Below are 27,219 nucleotides of genomic sequence, written 5' to 3'. Positions count from 1 at the left end.
ACAAAGAAGAGCATTAAGTTAAAGTTGTAGTTTGTTACAAATCAAAGAGTAAAAATATGACATAAATGGTGGTTCCCCAAAAAGCATTCAAAGTAATAGATAAGCCCTTATTAAAGCTCACTGATGGAGCTGCAAATTTCCATTTTCCATTTTTCTAAGTAGAATAAACCCTGAACCTGAATCAGGTTTTGCCTGGAAATCAAAACTACACCATTCAGTTTGAAAAGACAGAGGCAGATATTTTTTTAAAACTTTAGAAATGTTTGGGAAAGGTAGATAAGTGGTACATAAGTAGTAGCACTGATTAATTACTACTTTTCATGCACTGTAGAGTAGAAGACAGGCAGTGTAGTATAGCAGATCTTCAGCCATGTGCCTGAGGTTCAGTCTTAGGTCTGCCCCCCACTTGTTGTGTGACCTTAAGTAAATCATATCCTCTCTGTGCCTCAGTTTCCTTGTCTTGGGGTACTATATCTTCATAAGATTGTTGGGAGGTTTAAGCAAGAACGTACGTGTGTGTGTGTGTGTGTGTGTGTGTGTGTGTGTGTGTGTGTGTGTAGTTTTTAAATGGTGCCTGGCAGATAAAATAGTACTACATAGGTATTAGCCACTCCTATTCAACAAATATTGAATATTTACTGTCAGTCACTGTACTGAGGATGGGAAGGTCCTGCCCTAGAGGAATTCAGAGTTTACTGTAGCTCAGGGCTCTACTTCTTCTCTACTTTTATCCGAGTTCTTTTTCCTGTATCTTGTATCTTATTTCCAAGAGAATACATTCAAAGTTCTAGTTTAATCTCATTTTAAAATTTTCCCCCAGTTTTATTGAGATATAATTGATAATGTTGTATTATTTTAAAGTATACCACATAATGACCTGATATATGTATATACTGTGATGTGTTTACCACAATAAGTTTAGTTAACATCCATCACCTCACATAGTTACAGTTTTTTTTCTTGTAATGAGTACTTTTAAGATCTCTAAGATAAATAAGTCGTGGGGATATAATGTACAGCATGGTAACTATAGTTAACAATACTGTGTTGTGTATTTAAAAGTTGCCAAGAGAGTAGGTCAATGTTTAATTTTTACCTGATATTTGTAGAGGTGGTTAAAAGTTGACCTGCCGAGTAAAATAAAATGTTTTAAAGTCATTTAAATTTTTGTTTTATAGATGTTTGTTTGCTACTAATGGGTGTGAGCAAGTTAGATATTCTATATCGGAGACTTCTCCTTACAAAACTTTTTATCAGAGGATGGGGAAGGCCAGAGGATCTCAAAAGGTAAGCATTTTTTCTGAATGCCTCTTCTAAATTTGTTGTTTTAGTAAACATTTGAAACTTCATTTCAGTTACAAAGTCCTTTAAACATAAAGTGATTGGTAAATTAAGCATTAACTATATAAAAAAGAAATTATTTCCTTTTCTCTTTTATCTAATTATTGCTCTTAAGTTTTAACCCATATAATCATAAATTGAACTATTTTAAAAGTAATTCAGACTTAAAAATAAAGAGCTCTCAGACATAGATTTTTAACTTTGGTAATTTTTTATCCATTACAGATTTCAGGGACTAAACTTTCTTGGGTAACTTGAATTTGTAATGACTGTAAAACTGTGATATAGTGTAGCTCATGGAAGTATTTGAACTTGTGAAAAATAATTTTAGGGATTTGTGCCTTTAATTTTGAGTCTTGAATATGTTAATTACTTTTGGAGCAATGATATTTCTCATGTTTTTTCTGAGACAAAATGTCAAGCTTGAAAAAAACCAAAGCCTAATTTTTTCTTTAATTATTAAAATTAAATTTTAACATAGTTTATGAACTGGACTTGCTAATTTTTAATTACTTTTCATCAGTCTCAATATAATGGGAATACTGAAGTTTTTTCTTTTTTTCCCCCCTTCCCATAATAGACTCTTTGAATTCAGAAAGATTATTGGAAATCGAGAAAGATGTCAGAATCTGGTTTCAAGTGATTATCCAATATACATCGATAAGGTATTCAGATGAAAGAAATGCAATTATAGAAATTCAGGTTTTATATACTGTGTGGCAAGAGTGGGCTGAATGTTGGAGTATAATAACAATAAACTCTAAAACATGAGTACAATATAGATTTTTCATTTAATATTTTTAAAATGCTGTTATGTACCCTAACTGAATGCTTATAGTAACTATATACATGTTTATATGGGAGCATATATTTAATACTTAACTAAATACAAGAAAATATTTAGGGATGGATCTTTTTGAGCCTCATCTTTTATCTTTAGGCTCAAGAGAGTTAAATTATTCAACATTCAGAAGAATTACAAGTAATACAGGGAAGTACTCTACTGAGAGAATCAGCACATGAGAAGTTACTAGCAAAACAACTGTTAAATAACATCAGGGAAATGTTATGGGATATAGTTAATTGCTGAGAGAAGGGTAGAAAGAAAATGCTATAAAATTAGAGAATATGAGAAAATATATTTGAAATAATTTTGTTTTTAAGCAGCCATGTTTTCCTGTAAAACACTTCTAGGCTTATGTAATTGGATACTTGAAGCGCTGTAGGGGAGGGCCTGCAGCTGGGTAGGCTTCGCATCCCTCATGGCCTTCAACCACAGTAACTCTACTTTCGTCGCTTTTATATATTGGATGCCTTTAGCAGATTTCATTTTTCAAAAGACTTTCACTGCTAAAAACAGGATCTTATAAATTGGAAATCCCTCCTCTATACCACATAGCTGTTCCTTTTGTATCTTCTGGATTTAGAACATTTCTCCCTCAAATTTTGCTAAATATTTCCATTTTCTCTGTTTTTTTCCTATTAAAAAATCATAGGCTTGAACAAATTTAAAACATACCAAGTAAAGATCAAAACTCTAATTTATGCCACTTTCCACCTCCTAATTCCATTTTCCTCCCAAGGAGGAATTACTGTTAGGATTTTAGAATGCTTTCTTACAGATAACCTTCTTCTCCCCCACCTTCTCTCTCTTGCTCTCTCACTCTCAGTTTTTAAAGATTGAGATATAATTCAAATACAGAAAAATTACCCTTTTAAAATGTACAATTCAGTGTTGTTGTTTTTTATTATTACATTCCCAAGATGTGCAACTATCACTATCTAATTCCAGAACATTTTTATTGCCCCCAGAAGAAACCCTGTACCCATTAGCTGTCACCTCCCACTTCCCCAGCCTCCCACCTTCTGATAATCACTCATCTGTTGTCTCTGTGGATTCACCCATTCTGGACATTACATATAAATGGAATCATCCAACATGTGGCCTTTTGTTTCTGGCTTATTTCATTTAGCAAAATTTTAAGGTTCATCCATGTTGTACCATGTACCACCGCTTCATTCTTTTTTTTTTTTTTTTTCGCTTCATTCTTTTTTATGGCTAAATAATATCCCATTGTGTATATGTACAACATTTTGTTTATCCATTATTCAGTTGATGGGCATTTGAGTTTCTGCTTTTTTTTTTGGCTCCATTGGGTCTTAGTTGCGGCACATTGGATCTTCGTTGAGGCATGTGGGATCTTTTGTTGTGGCATGAGGGCTTCTCTCTAGTTGTGGCATGCGGGTTTTCTCTTCTCTAGTTGTGGCACGCAGGCTCCAGGGCGCGTGGGCTCTGTAGTTGTGGCTCCAGAGTGCGTGGGCTCTGTAGTTTGCGGCACCCGGGCTTCTCTCTAGTTGAGGTGTGCAAGCTCAGTAGTTGTGGGCGCACAGGTTTAGTTGCCCTGCGGCATGTGGGATCTTAGTTCCCTGACCAGGGATCGAATCTACGTCCCCTGCATTGGAAGGCAGAGTCTTTACCACTGGACCACTAGGGAAGTCCCGAGTTGTTTCTGTTTTTTAACTGTTATGAATAATAATGCTATGAATATTCATGTACTAGTGTTCTTGTGGATATATTTTTTTCACTTCCCTTGGGTATATATCTAGGAGTGGAATTGCTCAGTCACATGGTAACTGTATGCTTAAATTTTTAACAAACTGTCAACTGTTTTCCAAAGTGCACCATTTTACTTTTCCACAAGCAGTGTATAATGCTTTCAATTTCTCCACGTTCTTACTAATATTTCTACTTGCCCTAGCCTTCCTAGTGGGTGTGAAGTATATTTTATTGTGATTTTGATATGTCTTTCCCTAATGACTGTGATGTTGAGCATCCTTTCATGTACTTATTGGCCATTTGTTTATCTTCTTTTGAGAAATATCTGTGAAACCCTTGCCCATTTTTAATTGGGTTATTCCTCTTTTTAGTGTTGAGTTGTAGCTTGCTTAATTTTAAAATCTGTCTTATATATGGCTCTGAAAGTGTTTTTTTCTTACCAAATTGCCATTTATCCCAACACTATTTGTTGAATTATTATTCCCTTTCACATTAGTTTGTGCTGCCTCCTTTGTCAAATAATTCTTCTAAAATAGATAAAAGAAAACTTTAAAACTGTAGGAGGGGGCTTGCCTGGTGGCGCAGTGGTTGAGAGTCCGCCTACTGATGCAGGGGATGCGGGTTCGTGCCCAGGTCCGCGAAGATCCCACATGCCGCAGAGCCTGCGCGTCCGGAGCCTGTGCTCCGCAACGGGAGAGGCCACAACAGTGAGAGGCCCGCGTAAGGCAAAAGAAAAAAAAAAAACAAAAACAAAAACTGTAGGAGGCACAAAGATGACCAAAATGTAAACACTTCCTGGATTAAAAATTTCGTATTATACACGTTAGGTCTCCTTACCGTTTTCAAAAAATGCAATGCAATCCTAATTAAAATATTCCGTTTAGAGCCAAGGTCCATAAAAGGATCCTAAAATTATTTTGGGAAGAACTCAAATATATATTTGGGAAGTACAGTCAGATCAGGAATACTTGAAAAGGAAGAGTGGTAAGTAAAAACGATCTCAGTCATATATCAATGGGTATTGTAAGGCACAGTATGATCAGCACAGCCTGACACTGGTTTAGAAATAAATGATATGCTAATGAGACCTGATAAATGATTGAAAATAATTTGTAAAATTATTTTCCAAAAAATAATTTTACAAAAAATTTATGGAAAGTTACTTCATGATAAAGTAGTATTTTAAGTCATTTGCAAAGAAAGTGTGGATTATTTAATAAATGATGCTGAAACAACTGGTTAGTATTTGTGTTTTTTTTTTTTTTTTTTTTTTTTTTTTTGCGTTATGCGGGCCTCTCAATGTTGTGGCCTCTCCCGTTGCGGAGCACAGGCTCCGGACGCGCAGGCTCAGCGGCCATGGCTCACGGGCCTAGCCGCTCCGCGGCATGTGGGATCTTCCCGGACCAGGGCACGAACTCGTGTCCCCTGCATCGGCAGGCGGACTCTCAACCACTGCGCCACCAGGGAAGCCCCAGTATTTGTGTTTTTTAAAGAGGTTGATATATTTAGCTTCTAAAAATACAGTTTTTTGTTTCTGGTTTTAATGAAAATATGTGATGCTTTACTGCTAGTTTAATTTTGACTATTGGCCTGATAAAGATTTTTTTATTTAAAAAAATAACTATTTGAGGTGGAAAAAAAAACTTAGGTGTTGAATATTAGTAAATGCCTTTGCTACATATGTAACTATCACATTTCTCCTTATTTAATGTGTTGACGTGACTCATTTCATCAATAGGTTACCTGAAAACAAGCCATTCTAACATATATAATGTCAACCCTTATTTGATTGTGGTAAATTATAATTTGTTTGTAAATTGTTTTTATATTTATATTGTTGAATTCTTGTAACAAATCTTTTATTTTGTTATTGTATGTCATTGTACAAATAAGGTTTACTTATAGTTTGTTTTCCCAAGTAGACTCAAGTAGAGAACATAGAAGGAAATGAAGTGTGTGTAGGAGCCTTTAGAAAGCAGAATGGGGCAAAAGGATACTTAGTAGGCACTAAAAAAAGTTACAATTGAATGGAACTTCTAAACAGAAAACATCTATGATAGACCTAGATACCACTGTCCTTGTGTATGCATCTTGGTTTTGCTTTTTTTTAGATTGAAGAGCAGTCAGACTGTAAGATCCTAGATGGACACTTTGTTTCCCCCATGGCCCACTATGTGCCTGATATCATGCCAGTTGAATCTGTTATTGCAAGGTAAGTATTTTTATTCAGAAAGTTAAAGTAGTAGGTTGTTTACATTCACTTATACAATTACAATAATATCAATGCCATGTTATTTCAAATTACTTATTATTAATTGCAGTAATTATTTAGCATTTTTCCATTAAATGTGGGGTGGGACGGAGTAAAAATACAGAGCTTTAGTATACATTTGAACTTAAGTTGTTATCAGCTTAATCTTCAAAATTTCAAGAAGCAAGACAGTGCTGGGAATGCTAAATGAAGCAGAGTTGTTAACGTTGGTAGTTTTGATTATGAGACTGAAAATTAAGAGTTAGTTTTCATGAGCACAAAACAGATATAATCATTAAACCATCCTAAATTTTCTTGTCTATGTTCTATTCAACAATTTATTGACAATAGATAAGTAGTGATATTTTCCCTTGCCCAGGCAAAGTAAGCTCAGAATTCAGGTTTATGTTGCCTGAGAACACAACCGCCTAAGGTCAAACCTTGAGCTGGCAGAGTGCAGTGTTCTACTGTGATAATAATTCCAAAATGTCAACTGCTAAGGAAATTGAAAGGAGAAGTAAATCAGTTTGGGAAGATAAAAAAGTTCTGAAGATGGATGGTGGTAGTGATTGCATAACAATGTAAGTGTACTTAATGTCACTGAACTGTACACTTAAAAATGGTAAAAATGGTAAATTTTATGTTATATACATTTTACTACAATGATAAAAAAAGAAGTCATATAGGAAAAAACATTAAATGAGAGGACCAAGATACTACGATAAGAAGATGAGAAATAGAGAAGACTATGTTTTTTTCTGCTGTGGTTTGCTTTTACCTCCAAACATAAAAGTTTTAATAAATCAAATCCTGTTATACACTCCAAGTTGAAAAAAAGATAACATGAACTATATTATTGATATGAACAGCTTGTACAGCCAAGCATTATTCCTACAAGGAGAAGTGGAGCTATCTAAAGAATTATTTTTCTAGGACTTAATCATATATATTGATGTCCTTAAAAATAAGAAAATTTCAAAAAAAAAAATAAGAAAATTTCTTTATTCATATATAAAGTTGTGGTATTGAATAAGGTAAAAATGATTGCAATAAATTCTGTGCTTATATTGTAATTGAATTTTTAATACCATTACACCAAGCAAATTTACAGTATCTTTGTTGCCAGTTGGGCAAACATTAGTTTAATCAGTCAATTACAGTTTTTTTCTACCAAAACATACGTTTATGTTTATTACATTCCCATAACCATTATAACAGAATTTTAATGCATTTTAATAAATAAATGATAATGAAAATTCATCAGTGCCTGAAAACTCAGATTTTTTTAAACTACTAAATGATCATGGTATTTTAAATACACAATTCTACATTGCTAATATCTATTGAAGTAGAATTTATAGATGAATAATCATGCCATAAAGCACCTGTACTTTCATCCAACAGGACATGGAAAACAGCAAGTCAATTACAGTTTGAATGTCAAAATTCTGAATGACCTTTTCTCCCAAATAATTTAATTATGAAACTTTTAAGAATTCAAAGTTTGTATTAAAAGGCTTTTAGTTTCACTGATGTCTTTTATTTTAAATAGGTTCCAATTTATTGTGCCTAAAGAATGGAACAGCAAATATAGACCCGTATGCATTCATCTTGCTGGAACAGGAGATCATGTAAGACTTTATAATAACATCTTAATTCCTAATTTGTTGTTACTCTCCTTAACAGATGTGGTTATTATATTTTTTAATTTAATTTAATTTTAATTTTATATTAGACTACAGTTGATTTACAATATTGTGTTAGTTTCAGGTGTACAGCAAACTGATTCAGTTATACATGTACATATACCCATTCTTTTGTAGATTCTTTTCCCATATAGGTTATTACAGAATATTGAGTAGAGTTCCCGATGCTATACAGCAGGTCCTTGTTGTTTACCTATTTTATATATAGTAGTGTGTATGTGTTAATCCCACACTCCTAATTTATTTATTATATTCTTTAAGTACATCATCTTTTCTTTCCTCAGCATTACTGGAGACGACGAACACTAATGGCTCGTCCTATGATTAAAGAAGCCCGAATGGCTTCTTTGCTGTTAGAAAACCCTTATTATATCCTTTTGTGATACCTAGAAATCTTTTCTCTTATTTATTTATTTATAGATTTAGTCATCAAAAGGAATGATAGTAACCAGCTTTTCTAAACCAGTTAAATTTAGTCAGTTCAGAAAATGCTTAAGAATTAAGGAGCAAGAATGAAAAGAAGTGAAAAATTGTTTCATGCCTTTTTAAAAGGCAATTTAAGGATTTTGCTTCTGTTGTATAATGAAGATAAACCACTCTTCTGTTTCTTTTGAGATTTATACTGGATTTTAATATTAATAAGTCAAGTGTTTGACTTATTAAGGAAACCCTCATGTTTTAAATACATTTACATTTAAGTATCAGTTGAGGTTTAGAACAGTTCTTAACTTAATTTTCAAGATTATGTCAGACTATTCCCAGAAGAAGAAATGAAACTGATGCGCAGATATAAAGAAATGTTCAGCGTTGCTGGTAATAAGAGAAATGTAAAGTTAAAAGAGCAGTTACAAAAGATTTAAAAAATAAAACACAGTAGTCATAAGGCTATTGTGAAATGGGCACTGTTATTACTGATGACTGTGAAAATCAGTTCAACCCTTTGGGAAAGCATTTTTACTATATGCATCAGAAACCTTTAAAAATCTCACATCCCAAAAAAAAAAAAAAAAAAAAAATCTCACATCCCTTGACATTTTGATTCTGGGAAGTTTATTCTAAGGATAAAATATTAAGAAAAGGGAAAATGATAGAAAAGAGGAAATATATTTAATAGCTTATAACTTATAATAGTAAAACATTAGAAATAGCTTAAATGTCTAACAATAGAAAAATGGTTAAGTAAATTGTGGTTCATAGCATTGGAATGTTGTACAGTTGGTTGTGTTATGTTTATTACTTTACTACCTGTATGACCTTGAACCTGTTAGTTAACCTTTTAGTACCTCAACTTTTCCTTGGTAAATGGGAATAATCTCTTAGGTTATTCAGAGTATTAGAATAGTTAATACTGGTAAATAATAAGGATGCAGTAAATTTTAACAGTTATTATTTTAAAAGTTTACAGTAATGAATGGAAAGTATTTATAATGCAAAAAGAGGATATAAAACTCTATGGTATGGCATAGGTATGCAAAAAACCTAAAATAGAAAATCCATTATTTTCTATTTAGAAACTGTGCCTAAGGGAAAATTTTGGAAAGAAATACAAAAAATATTAATATGGTTGTCTGTAGATAAAATAGTTTTTCTTCTAACATGATTTTCTGAATTTTCTAGATTTTTTTATAAGTGAAAAAAGAAACCAATGAACTTCATTTTAAAATTAAGTTGGGGATTACACAACCCTGCTGAATTACTAAAAATATTGAATTGTACACTTTAGATGGGTGAATTGTATGGTATGTGATTATGTCTCAATGAAGCTTTTTAAAAAAAGAAAAATAATTAAGTTGAAAAACCTGAGAACTCCTAAACAGCCTATTTGGAAAATAGTTATTTCAGCATTAAATTGTCTTCAAGTTTAACTATTTTGCTTAAGTTAATGTGTTTTGAGACACAGTGTGTTTAATTATTTAAAAACTTTCTCTTTGACCCACATTCTTAAATGGCTGCAGAAAACCCAAGGACCAAATGTAAGTATGTGTTATCTTCATTTTCCAGTCTTTATACTGAATTTTCAGCCATCTTAAAATTTTTGATAGCCTAACCATTTTTTCTGAAAAACAGAATTCTGGGCCCCTTGCATTCTTGTGGTACCTGGATCTTTGCATATAATTATTCTACATGGTTGTATAATAAATAACCATTGACAAAATGAATTTTTGTACACTTTGGCAAGGTTTCATATAGGAGCTAACTATGTATGTCTTTATGTGAATTAAATTAAAAAAAATAGATTATAGGGACTTCCCTGGCAGTTCAGTGGTTAAGACTTTGCCTTCCAATGCAGGGGGTGTGGGTTCCATCCCTGGTCAAGGAGCTAAGATCCCACATGCCTCGCAGCCAAAAACAAAAGAAAACAAAACAAAACATAAAACAGAAGCAATATTGTAACAAATTCAATAAAGACTTAAAAAAATAGATTGTAACTTGGTCACTTTAGTAATAAAATCATATTTTTTATAATTATATAAGAATAGTTCTGGATTCTAAAAATATATATTTAAGTGCTTCTTATAAAGAAATGTACTTATGTAAAATCAGTTTCTAAAACAGAAAGTTTCAATTGAATTGGTGTGTATTTAAATTAATCAAAACATGTATTATAAAAATGTTCTAACATTATATTCATAAATTATGTATTTTGTGAAAATAAGCAACATTTAAGATTTCAGTAATACATGAACCTAGTATTATTTGAATTCTTTTACATTGCTATTTATTTTATTTTTTGTTGTTGTTGCCTTGTTTCTTTTATTAAGATTTTAATTTTATTTGAGTATAATTGATTTACAACATTGTGTTAGTTTCTGCTGTACAGCAAAGTGAGTCAGTTATACAAATACATCTATTCACTATTTTTTAGATTCTCTTCTCACATAGGTTATCACAGAATATTGAGTAGAGTTTGCTGTGCTATACAGTAAGTCCTTGTTGGTTATCTATCTTTTTTTCTTAATTTAAATTTATTTATTTTTTTATTTTTGGCTGTGTTGGGTCTTCGTTGCTGCACATGGGCTTTCTCTAGTTGTGGCAAGTGGGGGCTGCTCTTCGTTGCAGTACACGGGCTTCTCATTGCGGTGGCTTCTCTTGTTGCAGAGCACGGGCTCTAGGCTCGTGGGCTCTAGAGTGCAGGCTCAGTAGTTGTGGCACACGGGCCTAGTTGCTCCGTGGCATGTGGGATCTTCCCAGACCAGGGCTCAAACCTGTGTCCCCTGCATTGGCAGGTGGATTCTTAACCTCTACGCCACCACGGAAGCCCTGGCAGGCTGATTCTTAACCACTGAACCACCAGGGAAGTCCCGGTTATCTATCTTATATATAGTAGTATGTGTATGTTCATCGCAAGCTCCTGATTTATCCCTCCCGCCACATTTCCACTTTGGTAACTGTAAGTGTGTTTTTGATATCTGTAAGTCTGTTTCTGTTTTGTAAATAAGTTTATTTGTATCTTTTTTTAAATTAGATTCCACATATGATTGATACCATATGCTATTTGTCTTTCTCGGTATGACTTACTTCACTTAGTATGATAATCTTGAGGTCCATCCATGTTGCTCCAAATGGCATTATTTCATTTTTATGGCTGAGTAATATTCCATTGTATAGATAGATAGATAGATATACCACATCTTCTTTATCCACTCCTCTGTTGATGGACATTTAGGTTGCTTCCATGTCTTAGCTATTGTAAATAGTGCTGCAGTGAACATTGGGGTGTATGTATCCTTTCAGATTATGGTTTTCTCTGGATATGCCCAGGAGTGGAATTGCTGGATCATATGGTAGTTCTATTTTAAGTTTTTTAAGGAACCTCCATACTGTTCTCCATAGAGGTTGTACCAATTTACATTCCCACCAACAGTGTAGGTGGGTTCCCTTTTCTCCACACCCTCTCCAGCATTTATTGTTTGTAGACTTTTTGCTGATGGCCATTCTGACTGGTGCGAGGTGATACCTCACTGCAGATTTGATTTGCATTTTTCTAATTATTAGTGATGTTGAGCATCTTATCATGTGCTTTTTGGCCATCTGTATGTCTTCTTTGGAGGAATGACTATTTAGATCTTTTGCCCATTTTTTGATTGGGTTGTTTGTTTTTTTGACACAGAGCTGTAAGAGCCGTTTGTGTATTCTGGAGATTAATCCCTTGTCAGTTGCTTTGTTTGCAAATATTATCTCCCATTCTGTGGGTTGTCTTTTTGTTTTGTTTATGGTTTCCTTTGCTGTGGAAAAGCTTTTGAGTTTAATTAGGTCCCATTTGTTTATTTTTGTTTTTATTTCCATTACTCTAGGAGATGATAGAAAAAGATATTGCTGTGATTTATGTCAGAGTGTTCTGCCTATGTTTTCCTCCAAGAGTTTTATAGTACCTTTAGTCTTACATTTAGGTCTTACATTTAGGTCTTTAATCCATTTTGAGTTTATTTTGGTGTATGGTGTTAGAGAATGTTCTAATTTCATTCTTTTACATGTAGCTGTCCAGTTTTTCCAGCACCACTTATTGAAGAGACTGTCTTTTCTCCATTGTATATTCTTGCCTCCCTTGTCATAGATTAAATGACCATAGGTGCATGAGTTTATTTCTGGACTTTCTATCCTATTCCATTGATCTATATTTCTGTTTTTGTGCCAGTACCATACTGTTTTGATTACTGTAGCTTTGTAGTATAGCTACAGTATACTACAGGAATCAGCTGGAGTCTGCTTCCTCCAGCTCCATTTGTCTTTCTCAAGATTGCTTTAGCTATTTGGGGTCTTTTGTGTTTCCATATAAATTAAAAAAAATTTTGCTCTAGTTCTGTGAAAAATGCCTAGTATTAGGTGAATTATTTTACTCTGCTTTAAAAAAATGTGCTTTATGTTCTATTGTAATTATTTTTTTCTTAGAAGGGACAACTATAAATTTTCCTTATATCAATCACGGTAATTTAATGAAAAATTGACAGTATAGAAATATTATTTTCTCATACATATTTTAACAGTTTTAAGTTATATCAAGTAAATAAGACATTCTTTTCTGGACTTCAAAATAGTTTGGTAGTTGAAACTCAAGGAAAATTATATGTTGTAGAGCAGATACAGCTTTTTTTTTTTTTAATTTATTTTTGGCTGCGTTGGGTCTTCCTTGCTGTGCGCAGGCTTTCTCTAGTTGCAGCGAGCGGGGGCTACTCTTCGTTGTGGTGTGTGGGCTTCTCATTGCGGTGGCTTCTCTTGTGGAGCACAGGCTCTAGGCACGCAGGCTTCAGTAGTTGTGGCTCACGGGCTCTAGAGCACAGGCTCAGTAGTTGTGGCGCATGGGTTTAGTTGCTCCGCAGCATGTGGGATCTTCCTGGACCAGGGCTCGAACCCATGTCCCCTGCATTGGCAGGCAGATTCTTAACCACTGTACCACCAGAGAAGTCCCTAGATACAGCTTTTTTAAAAAATAAGTTTTAGGTGATTAATATGCAGAACAATGTTAGCAGCATTCCAATTCCATCCATTTATTCCATTGTTTTACTTAGCTATCTGGTCCTTTAAAGGAAAAACATGTATTCTGGCTGCCTGTTGTAAATTTGCATATATTATAATGTAAATACATAAAATAAATAATTTTCTCTTTTGTTTTGTGAGGCTAGAAGGTCCAGCTTAAAAAACGTGTCTGATCTTTTTGTGATGGGAGGAGCTCTTGTTTTAGAATCTGCAGCTCTCTTGCACTGGCTAGAGAGGGAGGGTTATGGACCTCTAGGAATGACCGGAATATCCATGGGAGGACACGTAAGCATTTTCATTTTAACTGATATTTAATTGTGGTTATGTTAATAAAATCTAGGGAATCAAGCAAGGTAATGGATTTATGGCACATCCTCCTCTGTGGGAGTCTCATAGTGTACGCATGCCAGAGAAAATTGCAGCCTTGAACCATTGCCCAGTCTCCTTACCTGTGGGCTGTGAGCACTGAAAGGGGTTGTACAGTGTGGGAGGTGGGGGGAAGATCTAGGGAATCTATTTATTTAAAAATTCACTTTAGGTATAGAATTAATTTTAGTTTTGGTAAAAGCAGAAACAGATTCTAAATTTTCATTCCAATTATGAAGTAACGATATTTTTTGTATGATTCATGTAAACACTGATTATACTACTTACTCCACAGCTATATCTCAGGTGTTAGATTTAATATTTTATTAAAAGTTGATTATAAACTTAACTTCAAGTGTCAACTATAAATGCCTTATTTTGCTGTTAAATTGGTGAAGATAACTAATTTGGAAAACACTTTCCCTTTATCTCTTCTCTCCATCAACCTGTTTTACCTTTGCTTTCTAGAGTGTACTAAAACAGCCCCTAATTGGTTTCTCTGTCTAGTCTTTTCACTCCTTAACCTTATTCTTAAGGCTTTTTCTCCACACTGTTAACTAGAGTGGTCTTCCTAAATCTGATCTCTGCTCTCTCCTGCCTAAAACCTTCCACAGGTTTTGCTATTGAACTGGACACTAGCAATGCCAGTTGCTGGCACCCATCTAGTGCCCCCTCATTCCCTTTCACCTGGCCAAATAAGAGCTTGTCCTCCCGCTTCCAGATTAGAGCTTACTTCCTGTGAGAAACTCTTCCAGATTCCCAGCCTTATCCCAGACTATACTTCGTTTCTCAATAACACGTACTTATTTCATTTTACTGTGATTACTTGTCTAGCAGTCTGTTTTCTCTATAAAGCAATTGATTCAGTGAGGGCCAGGAACATGCTCTGGTTCATTTTCTGGACATATTAGTCATACAGTACATTAAAATATATATATTGTGTAAGTCATTTGAATTATAAAATTAAGTGTAAAACCTTACTCAAATTCAAAACAACTACCAAAGAGTGAAACTAATAAGATTAGCTTCAAAAACTCAAATTCAAAACAACTAAAGACAATGAAACTAAAGAGTGGGAAAGGATTTCTTTTCCTAACTAGTAGTGTTTCCATTGTTATGACCTAGGTCGGGGTGTTATAACTGTCAGCTGGACTACTACCTATAAACTGGTTTCCCTACCTCAAATCTCCCCCTCTCTAATCAATGTTATAAAATACTATTTAGCTTCATTGAATCACTTGACAATAACACTCCTTTGCTCAGGTCTCTTTATTAATCCCCCATTATCTACAGAACAAAGCGACCTCTAATCTGATCCTGATCGATCTTCCTAGCCCTACCTATCTCCCCTACCCCCCATTGGTCACATGTGCCCTACTGACCAGCGTAACTGAAATATATTGGCTTGTTTCCCTACCAGACCCTGTGTTTCTCACCATTTTGCCTTTGATTATACTGTCTCCTTTATATGGAAGACCACACCCCATCTCTCATTTCACCTAAAAGACTCAACCATTTCATGAAGCCTTCTCTGATTCCTCTAGCCAAAAATAACATTTCCCTTCTCTAAACATATTACATCATCTTATATCAGTTTATATCAGTTATACTCTGCTTTGTAGTTCACCAAATTCTTGACATCTTTCAGTCAACCTCGAAAGCCTGAGATTTTATGGTTGAGATTTTGCTCTGAGCAGGTCACTTACATAATGAGTGTGCTTAGCCTACTGCCCAGCATCTACATCCCAGCATGTTTGCTCTATATTTATCAGTAGAAAGTAGCTTTCTGTGATGGGTCTTAAGGTACTTAAAATTTCCTAATACATTTTATTGCTTTTTTAGGGGGCAGTTATATGTCATTGTTGAGTTTTATGGTTTGGGGAATTTGGAGAGTTTGCTAGACATTCTCATGAGTGTTTAAGAGACTTTGTGTTCATGTCTTATCTCATCAGCTACTATACAAAGTACTTCTTAATATTAAATATTTTTCATTTTGGTGAATGTAAACTTTAAACTGAATCTCTCTGTAATCATGTTACAGATGGCTTCCTTAGCAGTATCCAGCTGGCCTAAGCCCATGCCACTGATTCCATGTCTGTCTTGGTCCACAGCATCTGGGGTCTTCACTACGGTAATTTAATTGCAATTAATGTTTAGATAATTATATATAATTAACGGTAATTGTTTGTAGAGTTCCAAAATCACCCCCAGGCTTGGTGATTCACTGGAAGGAATCGCAGGACTCAGTATATAGCTGTACTCACAACTAAAACTTATTGCAGCAAAATGATACACTACAAAATCAATCAAGGGAAAAGGCACACAAGGCAAAGTCCAGAGGAAACCAGGCATAAACTTCCAGTGGAGTCTCTCATGTTGTATTTAATTCCCTCAGCAATGAGTTATGACAATATATGCAAAGTGTTGTCCATCCGTGAAGCTCATTTGAGCCTAGGAGTCCAGGGTTTATATCAGGGGTCAGTCGCTTAGGCACCCTCTGCCTAGCATGTACTAAATTCCAGAAGGAAATCAGGTGTTCAGTAGAAACTACATTGTTTGTATAAGCAGTTTAGGCACAGTGACCCACTTTATCATTTTGGAAGTTTTATATCAGGGTAAAGAACTGTTTACTAGTCAAGTTACCAGACTCTAGGCAAGGGCCAACCTCACAAGCAGGCTTGTTTAAAGATAGGAAATCTCAAGTCTGCTTTGTTAATTTTTTCTGCACAGTAATAATAATAAAAACTATTGGACAACATGCTTTATACGTGTGATTTGATCTTAATTTAGTTTGTTATTTCAGGGCGTGCTAAGTAAATCGATTAATTGGAGGGAGCTAGAAAAGCAGTATTATACACAGACAGTTTATGAAGAAGAAATTATTCACATGCTTGAATATTGTGGAGTAAGTATTTTTAACTTCTGCAGAACATTGTGGGGGAAATGTTGATCATGTTTAATGATTCAGATTTTTAAAAAGAATTGCAGTTTTGTTTTGGTTTTTTAACATATATAACTTTTTTTTTGTGACCGCTCCACATGACTTGTGAGATTTTAGTTCCCCAGCCAGGGATTGAACCCAGCCCTCAGCAATGAGAGCACGGAGTCCTAACCACTGGACTGCCAGGGAATTCCCTGAATTGCAGATTTTTAAAAAGCCGTACTATTTTTTACTTAATAAAATTCTTCATTTAAAAATAAAATATAGAAAATCATGCAAAGCAAGTGCATAGCTTACTACATTTATTAAATGGCTAACACATTTGAATAGAACTTGACCACCCAGCTCAGAACTTAGCACCCAACCTACAAACCACTTTCATGTGTCCTAATCAGAAGACCTTTCTCCCCCTACTATTTAGTTATCATTATCCTGATTTTTATAGTGATTACTTCCTTCTGTCAAATATGCATCCCTGGACACTTCAGTTCTTTTATTTTATGGGTCTTTTAAGTGTCTTTTAATCTATAAGTTCCCTTTCATCCTTTTCTTTTCCTTATAATTTATCTATTGAAGAACTTGGGCTATTTACCTGTAGAGTTTCTCACAGTCTAGATTTTTGTTTGCATTCATTTGGTACACTTTAGCATTTTTGCCTGCAAATTGGCAACTAGGTCTAGAGGCTTGATTAAACTCAGTTTAGTAAGAGTATAGGAAGCAGATAATGTCTGGCTACTCATTTTGTGGTGTAAGCAGCTGTTGATGCTTAATGTCTGTGTCTATTATATTGAGTGTTGCAAAATGCTGATACTCTAATTCTATACTCTTTTTTCATTTATTAATTGGAATACTTTGATTTTAAAAAAAGCCACTTCCCTTATCAATTATTTGGTTACCTCATAGTTCATTACATATACCTTAATTTACCAATTATCAGGGAAATGAGTTGGTTCTCTATTATTCTCCTAAGGTGACCAATTCTTTTCAGAAATGTTTTTTTCTTTTCATGAATTTTTAAATTTTGCACATTCAGTTTAAAAGTTACAGAGAACCTCAAGAAACCTCAGGGAAAAATACTCTTTCTACTATCAACGAGGACTTTTTATTTGTAATTCCATCAAAATAAAACTCACTCTTGTAGGGGACTTCTCTGGCAGTCCAGAGGTTAGGACTCTGCATGCCCACTGCAGGCGCACGGGTTTGACCCCTGGTCTGGAAGAAGATCCAGCCTGCAGTGCAGCTTGGTCGGGGAAGGGGGAGAGGGAGGAGGCGGTGGGGGGGCGGGGCGCGGGGGGGGGCGGTGGGGGGAGGGGAAGGGGGAGGGGGAAGGGAGGCGGGGTGGGGCTCACTTTTGTAAAATAGGTCTATTTTGCGGAGCCTCAAAGGGCAGTTAATTACTTGCCTAAGAACTTTATTACAAAATAGCTCTCCCTGTTAGCTAGTTCCTGTGTCCCACTATACATATAATCAGAAAGATACTTATATTTGAGAGCTTATGAGAAAACCTAACATGCATTTTTTAAGGGAGGTTCATAAATTTTGGCTGTCTGAAATGACAGTGTATTCTTCTCCAGCCCTTTCTCTCTGTGACTCTTGGTGATTGTATACAAGAGTGCTTTTGTCTTAGTTAGAACTAGTTCACAGTTATGAATATTCAAGAAATATCAAGCCAGCTTCCTTTTTTTTTATTTTAAAAACTGTGTTTTCCCAATCAAAAGAAATTAAATTTGTTGATGTACTGCTCTGAATAATTCTAGGATGCTTTGATCTTCCATTTCCTGATGTTACTAAACTTCCTTTCCTTCCTTTTTATATTTCTGTGATCTGGATAGCTTTAGTGATTTGTTCTGCTAACCAGGTTGTTGTGGTTTGTTTGTTTTCCCTTGCCTTCAACCCATTTTTCGTTCTTTTATTTTTTAAATAGGTTGTATGGTCATATAGTTAAAGCATCAAAAAGCATAAAAAGAAATATAGTAAAACGATTCCTACCCTTGTTCCCAGTTTGCCTAGGTCCTATCTCTGTCAACAAATAACCCACTATATTATTTAGTATTTCAAGGAATTTTTCAAACTGAAAGAAATCTCAACTTTTCTCTCTTCCCTTTTCTTATGGACAATACACAAATGTTTCCTTTTTCTTTTTCACTGCTGCATAACAGCCTATTATATGGACAGATGTGCCATGATTTATTAACCAGTATCCTGTTGATGGGCATTTATGTTGCTTCTCATCCTTCACTATTAACAAACAGTTCTGCAATGAGTAGCATTGTACATACATCAGTTCACAAGTGCAAATTCCTAGAAATGTTGTTGCTGAGTAGAAGGGTATAAGCAGTTGTAATCTTAGATTTTGTCTAATTCTAGTTGTGTGAATTTACACTACCAGCAGGAACATGTGTGTCTGTTTCCCCATAAGTTCACAAATTCAGTGTGTTATCAGACTTACATGGTTTTTTGGTCAACCAGACAGGGAAATTTGGTATAGTTTTTATTTAATTTACTTAAGTAGGGACTTCCCTGGCGGTGCCGTCCAGTAGTTAGGACTCCACGCTTCTACTGCAGGGGGCATGGGTTCAATCCCTGGTCATGGAACTAAGATCCTGCATCCCTCAGCAAAAAAAAATTACTTAAGGATAAGTGAAATTGAACATGTTTATAAGTTTTTTGTTTTTAATTTATTTATTTTTGGCTGCATTGGGTCTTCGTTGCTGTGTGCGGGCTTTCTCTAGTTGCGGCGAGTGGGGGCTACTGTTTGCTGTGGTGTACGGGCTTCTCATTGCAGTGGCTTCTCTTTTGGGGAGCTTGGGCTCTAGGTGCACGGGCTTCAGTAGCTGTAGCACACGGGCTCAGTAGTTGTGGGTCTTGGTCTCTAGAGCACAGGCTCAGTAGTTGTGGTGGCGCACGGGCTTAGTTGCTCTGCAGCATGTGGAGTCCTCCCAGACCAGGGCTCGAACCCATGTCCCCTGCATTGGCAGGTGGATTCTTAACCATTGCACCACCAGGGATGTCCAACCTTGATAATTTTTAATTTTTCTTAGTTCAGCCTGAGAAAGGGATTTGGGGTAGCTGGTGTATTACTGCCAGGATGCACTCATAAGAATTTTAGAAGTTCTAAGGTTAAAGCAAATCATGGATTTCAAAACTTTGGCAATAAAAAACATGACACAGGCGGGAATTCCCTGGAGGTCCAGTGGTTAGGACTCCGTGCTTCCACTGCTGGGGACCCAGGTTCAATCCCTGGTCAGGGAATTGAGATCCTGCAAGCTGCAAGGTGCAGCCAAAACAAAACAAAACACATGTCACAGGCTAAATGATAGTCTTTACTATTTAGTAAGAAACATTCAGCAATAAAGTATCATTTATCTTCATTCTCAGTTAAGTTTTGACATCTCTTTTCTCTTTTTGTTTTTATTATGGTAAAATATACACAATATAAAATTTACCATTTTAACCATTTTTAAGTGTACAGTTCAGTAGTATTAAGTATGTTTACATTGTTGTGCAGCCATCACCACCATCCATCTCCAGAACTTTTTCATCTCCCTAAACTGAAACTCTGTACCCATTAAACAAAACTCTATTCACCCCTCTTCCCATCCCCTGGCAACTACCATTCTACTTTCTATCTGTATGAATTTGAGTACTCTAGGTGCCTCATAAAAATGGAATCATACAATATTGTCCTTTTGTGTCTGGCTTATTCATTTTGCATAATGTCTTCAAAGTTCATCCATGATGTAGCATGTGTCAGAATTTCATTCCCTTTTAAGACTGAATAATAATCTGTTGTATGTATATACTACATTTTGTTTATCCACTGATGGATGTTTGTTTTTTCTCTGTTTTAACAAGGTTGTTAAATAAAATCCTATTTTATATTAAATGACATTTTCTTTTCTTTCATATAATCAGACAGATTCTTTCAAAATGGGACAAGAGTTCCTGAAACACTTCCCTAGCAGTGCAGACAAGCTAACTAACCTTAACCTGGTTTCTAGAACTTTAAATTTAGATATGGTGGACCAAGTTGTGTCCCAAAAAGCTGCTGAGTGCCATAAATCTAGTAAAACATCTATCAGTGCCACATCAAAAGGACTCTTGTTGCAAGATACCTCTAGGATGGGATGCTTCAATCAAACACTTTCAACCAACAAAAGTAGTTATACACGCTGTAATCCTCAGTCATACCACCTACTCAGTAAAGAACAAAGAAGAAACACTCTTCAGAAAGAATCTTTAATATTTATGAAAGGAGTTATGGATGAATGTACTCATGTAGCAAATTTCTCAGGTATTAATTTTTATATGAAATTGAGAATATTTGCTGATGATATGTAAAATATATGAAATATTTTTAAGGATGCTTTACAAGATAATTTCATATTTTCAAGAATATATTTATTGTTGGCTCTACAATGTGTTTTCTAAGATAAGTTGGTTATGTAAATGTATCATATTTAAATTTTATCCATGAAAATCTAAGATCATTTTATTAGTTCTTTAAAAACATTGGGTTTTGTATCTTCTTTAGAATATTCATCTCAATTTTGTATTAGATAATAATAATCAGAAGTTTAATAATCAGAAGTTTTAGTTCGGCAAATGTTTTACTTATTGCATTGTATGGTGTATTTAATTTTCCAATATGATTACTAGTATTTATATAAAATTCTTAGAGCTTCTTAAAAGTATATATGTTACATCTTAAAAAAATCCTGTACCTAGTTCCAGTTGACCCAAGCCTCATCATAGTGGTTCAAGCCAAAGAAGATGCCTATATTCCACGAACAGGAGTTCGAAGTCTACAAGAAATTTGGCCTGGTTGTGAAATCCGATATCTAGAAGGGGGTCATATTAGTGCTTATCTTTTTAAACAAGGACTCTTCAGGTAAGATGATTGGTCTAACAGGTGCCTATTTATTTGTTGTTTGTTTTGGGGACTTTTTTGGCTCAACAAATAAAAAGATTGGGTATTTTTATTATACATTTTAGCCCTCTTATTTCCTTCCTGCCTCTCACAATTCTCACACTGTGATACTGTTTCCTATCTTGTCTTTTTATTTTCTTTTCCTTCTAGAGAACTAGGAAATAGCATATGATAGGCATGCTTTGTTGTGTGGTTTTACCCTCTTGAAATATTAATAGCCAGGTGTTTTAGGGTGTAGGGAGGAACATTAGCGTTTGCAAAACTCGCTTTAGCTCATCATGAACTTTTCACTCCACTGTGATGTTCTTCTCTCAGAATGACCTGAGTATCTGTGGAATAATCTAGCAGTGTTTTTCAGTAGCAGGTGAATATTGAACCCTAAAAGAAAAGTGAAATACTGGTTTTATTTTTAATAACCTTGTATGACTCTGGTATTTGATAAAATTTATAAAGACTTTTTGCTATTATTCTAGTTTTTTGATAATTCTGTTTTATTTCTACTTCTATTCAGATTTGATTGTAACAGGTATCATTGGAATATTTATCATTAATGGTTAAATTAGTTCACACGAAGTGCTTAGGCCAGTGCCCTGTGCAGTGTTCCAAAACTGCCAGCTGGATAGTGGTATAATAGAAGAATGCGTGTGCTGTATGTTTGACATGTTTTAGTTCTTTTTAACCTAAGGAATAATTCTTTGTATGTTGTTGCTTATGTAGTTCAGTTTATAGATATCACCTTTTTGAGGTACAGTCTAATTCTCCAAGTCTGTAATGTCCTCAAGAATATAGTAACCCTTTCTTTTTATAGTATGATCTTTTAAAAAATACTCATGTATCAAGCATTTGAGTCCCTGTTAGTTGGTGAGTGAGCAGACTACTTATCCAGTACTCAAGTGACCCTCTGGCACAGCAAAACTAAGACAAAAACAAACGAAAATTGTGAGTACTTAGTGTTGCTAGGGTTGCTCAAGAGTCTAAAGTTCTGTTATACATGTGAATGCAGGGAGCGCACATGCTTGTTTTAGTAAATCGTTGTCAAATTTCTTTTACTCTTTTATGTATCTACGTGGGAGTGTGGCTGAGAGGCATTAGGAAGAATAGAAGTCAGCAGTAAAAACTCATAAGTGCTAATCTGAAGGCTTCATTTGAGAAAGAGATAAATGTTAGCTATCAACATGTGCCAGGTACTAGAGCAATTGCTTCATATGTTATTTTTAATATCACCTTTACACAGAAACACAGGAAACAAAAAAGATTAAATAACATGCTCTGGTGGAGTAACTGCTAAGCCATTTGGCCTCTCCTACTCCCCACTAGTCACTTCAAAACCTAACAAAGTTTAGGGCTTCCCTGGTGGCGCAGTGGTTGAGAGTCTGCCTGCCGATGCAGGGGACATGGGTTCATGCCCCAGTCCGGGAAGATCCCACGTGCTACAGAGCGGCTGGGCCTGTGAGCCATGGCCGCTGATCCTGCGTGTCCAGAGCCTGTGCTACGCAACGGGAGAGGCCACAACAGTGAGAGGCCTGCGTACCGCAAAAAAAAAAAAAAAAAATGACATTGGAGTAGTAGAATTTTACAAATTCAGGCTTTTCATTCCCCAGATTTAAAAATAAAACAAACCAATCCTTTATGTGCTCTAATAATTTGGGTTAAGTTATTTAGAACTGATTGATAATACAAGTGAATAAGAGACTATTCAGATGATTTAAAATGCATATGTATATCTTTACTAACGCTCCTCATACCATGTACACAAGCCCAGATTGCAACCTTAGACCTCATTTTATAGATTTTTGAGCCAAATACACACAAACATTATACAAAGCTTTGTCTTTCCAACAAATTGGAAATCACAGTCTGTAGCAGGTGCCAGTTTTAAAGTTAATATCTTTTTAAGGATGTGGGGAAATGCTTAGTCAAACAAGTATAACACAGGATTAATATGATCTGTTATCATTTAAACTGGGTGAAAATACAGACATAAGCATTTTTTTAAAAAAGCTTGTAGGAAAAGATTAAATGTAGCTATCTTAGAGTGATGGGATTATGACTTTTTTCCCTTTTTCTGAATTTTCTACAATGAAAATGTATTTGACAATAGGGAAAAAAAATAAGCCTTAAAAATAATATCTTATGAACCTGGGCCAGATGAGTTTGACTCTTCCTTTCCAGTTAAAATACTACAATACCTAGTGGAGTTAATGTAGGAAACAAAGGCTTTTTTTTTTTTTTTTTGCGGTACGCGGGCCTCTCACTGTTGTGGCCTCTCCCGTTGCGGAGCACAGGCTCTGGACGCGCAGGCTCAGCGGCCATAGCTCACGGTCCCAGCCGCTCCGCGGCATGTGGGATCCTCCGGGACCGGGGCACGAACCCGTGTTCCCTGCATCGGCAGGCGGACTCTCAACCATTGCGCCACCAGGGAAGCCCCGGAAACTAAGGCTTTTATAAGGCTTTTAAGTTCAGTTGCTATATCATAACCTATGCAGTAGATTGAATATTACATTTGAAAAGTTCTATAGCCAGTTAATTTTCAACAAGTAACAGAATAAAAAGAAACCAGTTCCTTTTCATTTTATCATTTCATATTTTATACATAAATGTATACATATATAAATTTAAAGGCACAAAAAAGTGCTTCATGGGACAAGATGGCATTTATGAACCATCGGTTGGAAGTACATTTGAAGTTTTCCAGTGATGGTGAAGTTACATGGATCCAAACACTCAGCCTCACGTACCTGCCTCTTCCACAGCTATTGATATTTGGAGAGGAGGTCAGCTTGCAAGACACGGGTTATTTGGAAATAACTTATAGTAAAAACACTGTCTGTCCCCCTTTTTTTGCTAATTACTTGTAGTTTTTCTTTCATATTTAATTTTAGGCGCGCCATCTATGATGCATTTGAACGCTTCCTCCGTAAATACGCTAACTAATGGGATCACGTATGTAACCAGTGCAGCCATCATGTTTCTTATGGAAGGAGTTTGATCCTTTGATGATGTGAAGAACAAGCAGACAGCACTATATATCTAATTGCTGTCAATTTGGTCTGGAATTCAGTGTTACAGATCAGTCAACTATAATCTTTAAATACATTTGAATAATTGTAAACCAATATTTGGATGAAATAATGCTGAACTACTTTGTACTATTTGTGGGAATCCCATAAAATCAATATCTAGTCTGTTGTTACTATTTATGTAAACTTTACATTTTAACTTATGAATAATTTATTAATTTAAAACAAATTTATTCATAGAAACCCTATTGGTTTTTAAAGAACTGCTAAGTCCAACTTAGTTTGTAATATGTCACCCTATATTGTATATATGACCTTACATGACATTTCTATTATTGATTTGATTCGAGAAACATGTTTATTTCTTTTACGGATCCACAGTGAATTTATAATCTTATTTTCAACTTTAATTTTCTGCCATGGATACTTATCATGTGTAAAATCAGTTTTAACTTTGAATACTAAAAAATCCTTTTTGCTTTCTACTTAAGTACTTTTAATAATTAAATTGAATGTGAGAATGCAGATAAGATGCATAAGACTTGGCTAAACTTTAAAACTTTGCCAAATATTAGGTTAGAAAAAAATGCCAAACATTTTTCCGCTACTTGAAAAGATTCAATTCATGAACACTGAAATAATGAAAGACCTATTGCGTTAATTAATAACTGTTTGTTAACATTTTCTTGTATACATACTCTGAATTTGCTAAACATCTAACTTTAGGCCAAGTACTTAACAGCTTTGGTTTTTTAATTTCAGAAATTAATGGCCACATATGAAATTGATCTGTCCGTATAAACTTTATTTTACGAAAAAGATATAATAACTAGTACTTTTTAAAAATATTATATGGCTACACTTGGTGCTTTCTTTTTACTTTATTTTACTTTTAAACTTTTTTGGCTGCACCGCACGGCCTGTGGGATCTTAGTTCCCCAACCAGGGATTGAACCCGGGCCCTCAGCGAGAGTGCAGAGTCCTAACCACTGGACCGCCAGGGAATTCCTGGTGCTTTCTTTTTATGTTAAACTTCTCAAGCCAAGAACTAAAATGTTTTTAAAAGTAGAAAATATTTGGGGTTTAGAAAAAATATATTTGAGTTTTATTTTTTTGAAATGTGTGTTGTCTGTGGGTTATTTTAAAATATGTATTCCTAGTCTAGTAAGGATATTTGAATTGTAAGATGCCTTTGTAGCTTTTTAAAGGAGATTTTATTTGGCCCTCTAATGCCTCCATCACCTTAATTTTTAAAAACTATTTTTAAATGATTAATGTGAAGTCACTGATGGCATACAGTGTTGTAAATTCTGTAAAACTACTTTGACATAACAAACAAACATAGTTACAGCCATTTGAGCTATAGCAATTTTACATGTTCAGATTAGAACCTTTACTTTTCACTAAAAGTATGAAATCTACTAAAGTTCTCCAACAAAATACCCTTTAAAGATAAAGTAAACCTTGTTGTTAGCTGAATTACAAGTATTTTCTTATGTATTTAGTGAGGTGATTGCTTTCTGAGCAATGGCTTTAGTGAAACCAGTACTTTATTTTTCACATAAATATTTCCAACTAAGCAATAATGTACTATGGTATGTAACTTTCTATTGGTAAAAGAATGAAATTTCATTTCAGTTTAATTAATTCTTAGGCATAACTAATTTCTCCCAAATAAATGTGAAAGAGGTGTTTTTAACATTTCTTCTCTTATCCAGATGTTCTAAGAATATATGCACACAACTACCAAAAGAAGTGCTGTCTGCCATTTTGAAGATTGGGTACATAAATTGCTAGAAATTCATTTAGCCCAGAGTTGCAAACTGGCAATCAGTACAGGACAGCTTGTCCCACAGTTGTTTTATTCAGTGTGCATAATACCTCCAGCAAAATTTTTGAATTCGAGAAGTCTTTAGACTGGATATGCATTCCCCAGTTTGCCATAATCCACCAGACTCCAAGCTCTTGTATTAGACTACTTCACTACTTTGTGTTTCCCACTGAGCCCTGAAGACATCTGAGCCTGACACCCCGACTTAGATCTGTGGTTAAAAAACATTTCTGAATTTCATGATTTGATAATGTTGTAAGTACTATTAAATCATTTTAGCATATGCATTTTAGATTGTTTCTTATGAATGTAAATTTTAAGGTGGTGCTTTCTTTTATAAAGATTATTGAATTATTGACTCTGTAACTGAAATTTTAAAAATAATTTCCAAATATTTTTTACTTCACAATAAAAGTCTTAAAAATTAATTACTTGTTATGTTCAAGACGTATTATTCTAAACGCAGAAAACCCATGTCACATTTGATTAATATAGCCAAACTTGAACTAAGTGTATGTTCCTTCTTAGTAATATTATGACCCAAACAACGTAAGGCAAATATAAGCAAAGGAGTCTCTAGCAAAACAGTATTCAGTATCTACAACAAGAGCCAAATTTCCCCCCAAAATGTGTGATGTCAGGGAAACCAGCATTCTGACAGACCAATCTAAATGTTGTGTAACTCACTATTAGATATTATTACATTTACACTAGTAAATGTACTGCAAACAATTAAAATTTAGAGATAAGAACTATAGGACTGGGAATAGGGGTCCTGAGCAGAGGCTGCTGTAGAAACTC

The 27,219-nt window shown here is 34.8% G+C and overlaps 1 protein-coding gene and 1 non-coding gene across 5 annotated transcripts in view; both read left to right on the top strand.

Annotated features, from left to right (window-relative positions):
- ABHD18 (abhydrolase domain containing 18) overlaps window positions 1-26,846 on the top strand; it is a 35,129-nt gene extending 8,283 nt beyond the window's left edge. Inside the window, exons 2-13 of one of the 4 annotated variants that reach the window (XR_004349926.1) lie at window positions 1,179-1,287; window positions 1,922-2,006; window positions 6,010-6,110; window positions 7,702-7,780; window positions 8,140-8,224; window positions 9,801-9,828; window positions 13,477-13,615; window positions 15,738-15,827; window positions 16,500-16,601; window positions 20,553-20,931; window positions 21,366-22,751; window positions 24,450-26,846. Coding sequence is in view for 3 of the 4 variants with exons in the window: in XM_032632139.1 (XP_032488030.1) it covers window positions 1,196-1,287; window positions 1,922-2,006; window positions 6,010-6,110; window positions 7,702-7,780; window positions 8,140-8,224; window positions 9,801-9,828; window positions 13,477-13,615; window positions 15,738-15,827; window positions 16,500-16,601; window positions 20,553-20,931; window positions 21,366-21,528; window positions 24,450-24,501 (1,395 nt within the window). In the remaining variant the exon portion in view is untranslated. Of the gene's footprint in view, window positions 1-1,178; window positions 1,288-1,921; window positions 2,007-6,009; window positions 6,111-6,528; window positions 6,731-7,701; window positions 7,781-8,139; window positions 8,225-9,800; window positions 9,829-13,476; window positions 13,616-15,737; window positions 15,828-16,499; window positions 16,602-20,552; window positions 20,932-21,365; window positions 22,752-24,449 lie in introns of those variants that run through there. The other 3 variants (XM_032632139.1, XM_032632140.1, XM_032632141.1) reach the window with 3 other exon arrangements.
- On the top strand, window positions 13,679-13,815 carry LOC116754832. Its single transcript, XR_004350169.1, has one exon. It is a non-coding gene; the product is annotated as a small nucleolar RNA SNORA42/SNORA80 family (small nucleolar RNA).
- Window positions 26,847-27,219: the final 373 nt, after the last annotated feature.

Source organism: Phocoena sinus, chromosome 5 (assembly GCF_008692025.1).
Source record: "Phocoena sinus isolate mPhoSin1 chromosome 5, mPhoSin1.pri, whole genome shotgun sequence".
Taxonomy (NCBI): domain Eukaryota; kingdom Metazoa; phylum Chordata; class Mammalia; order Artiodactyla; family Phocoenidae; genus Phocoena; species Phocoena sinus.
This window is presented reverse-complemented; position numbering and strand designations above follow the sequence as displayed.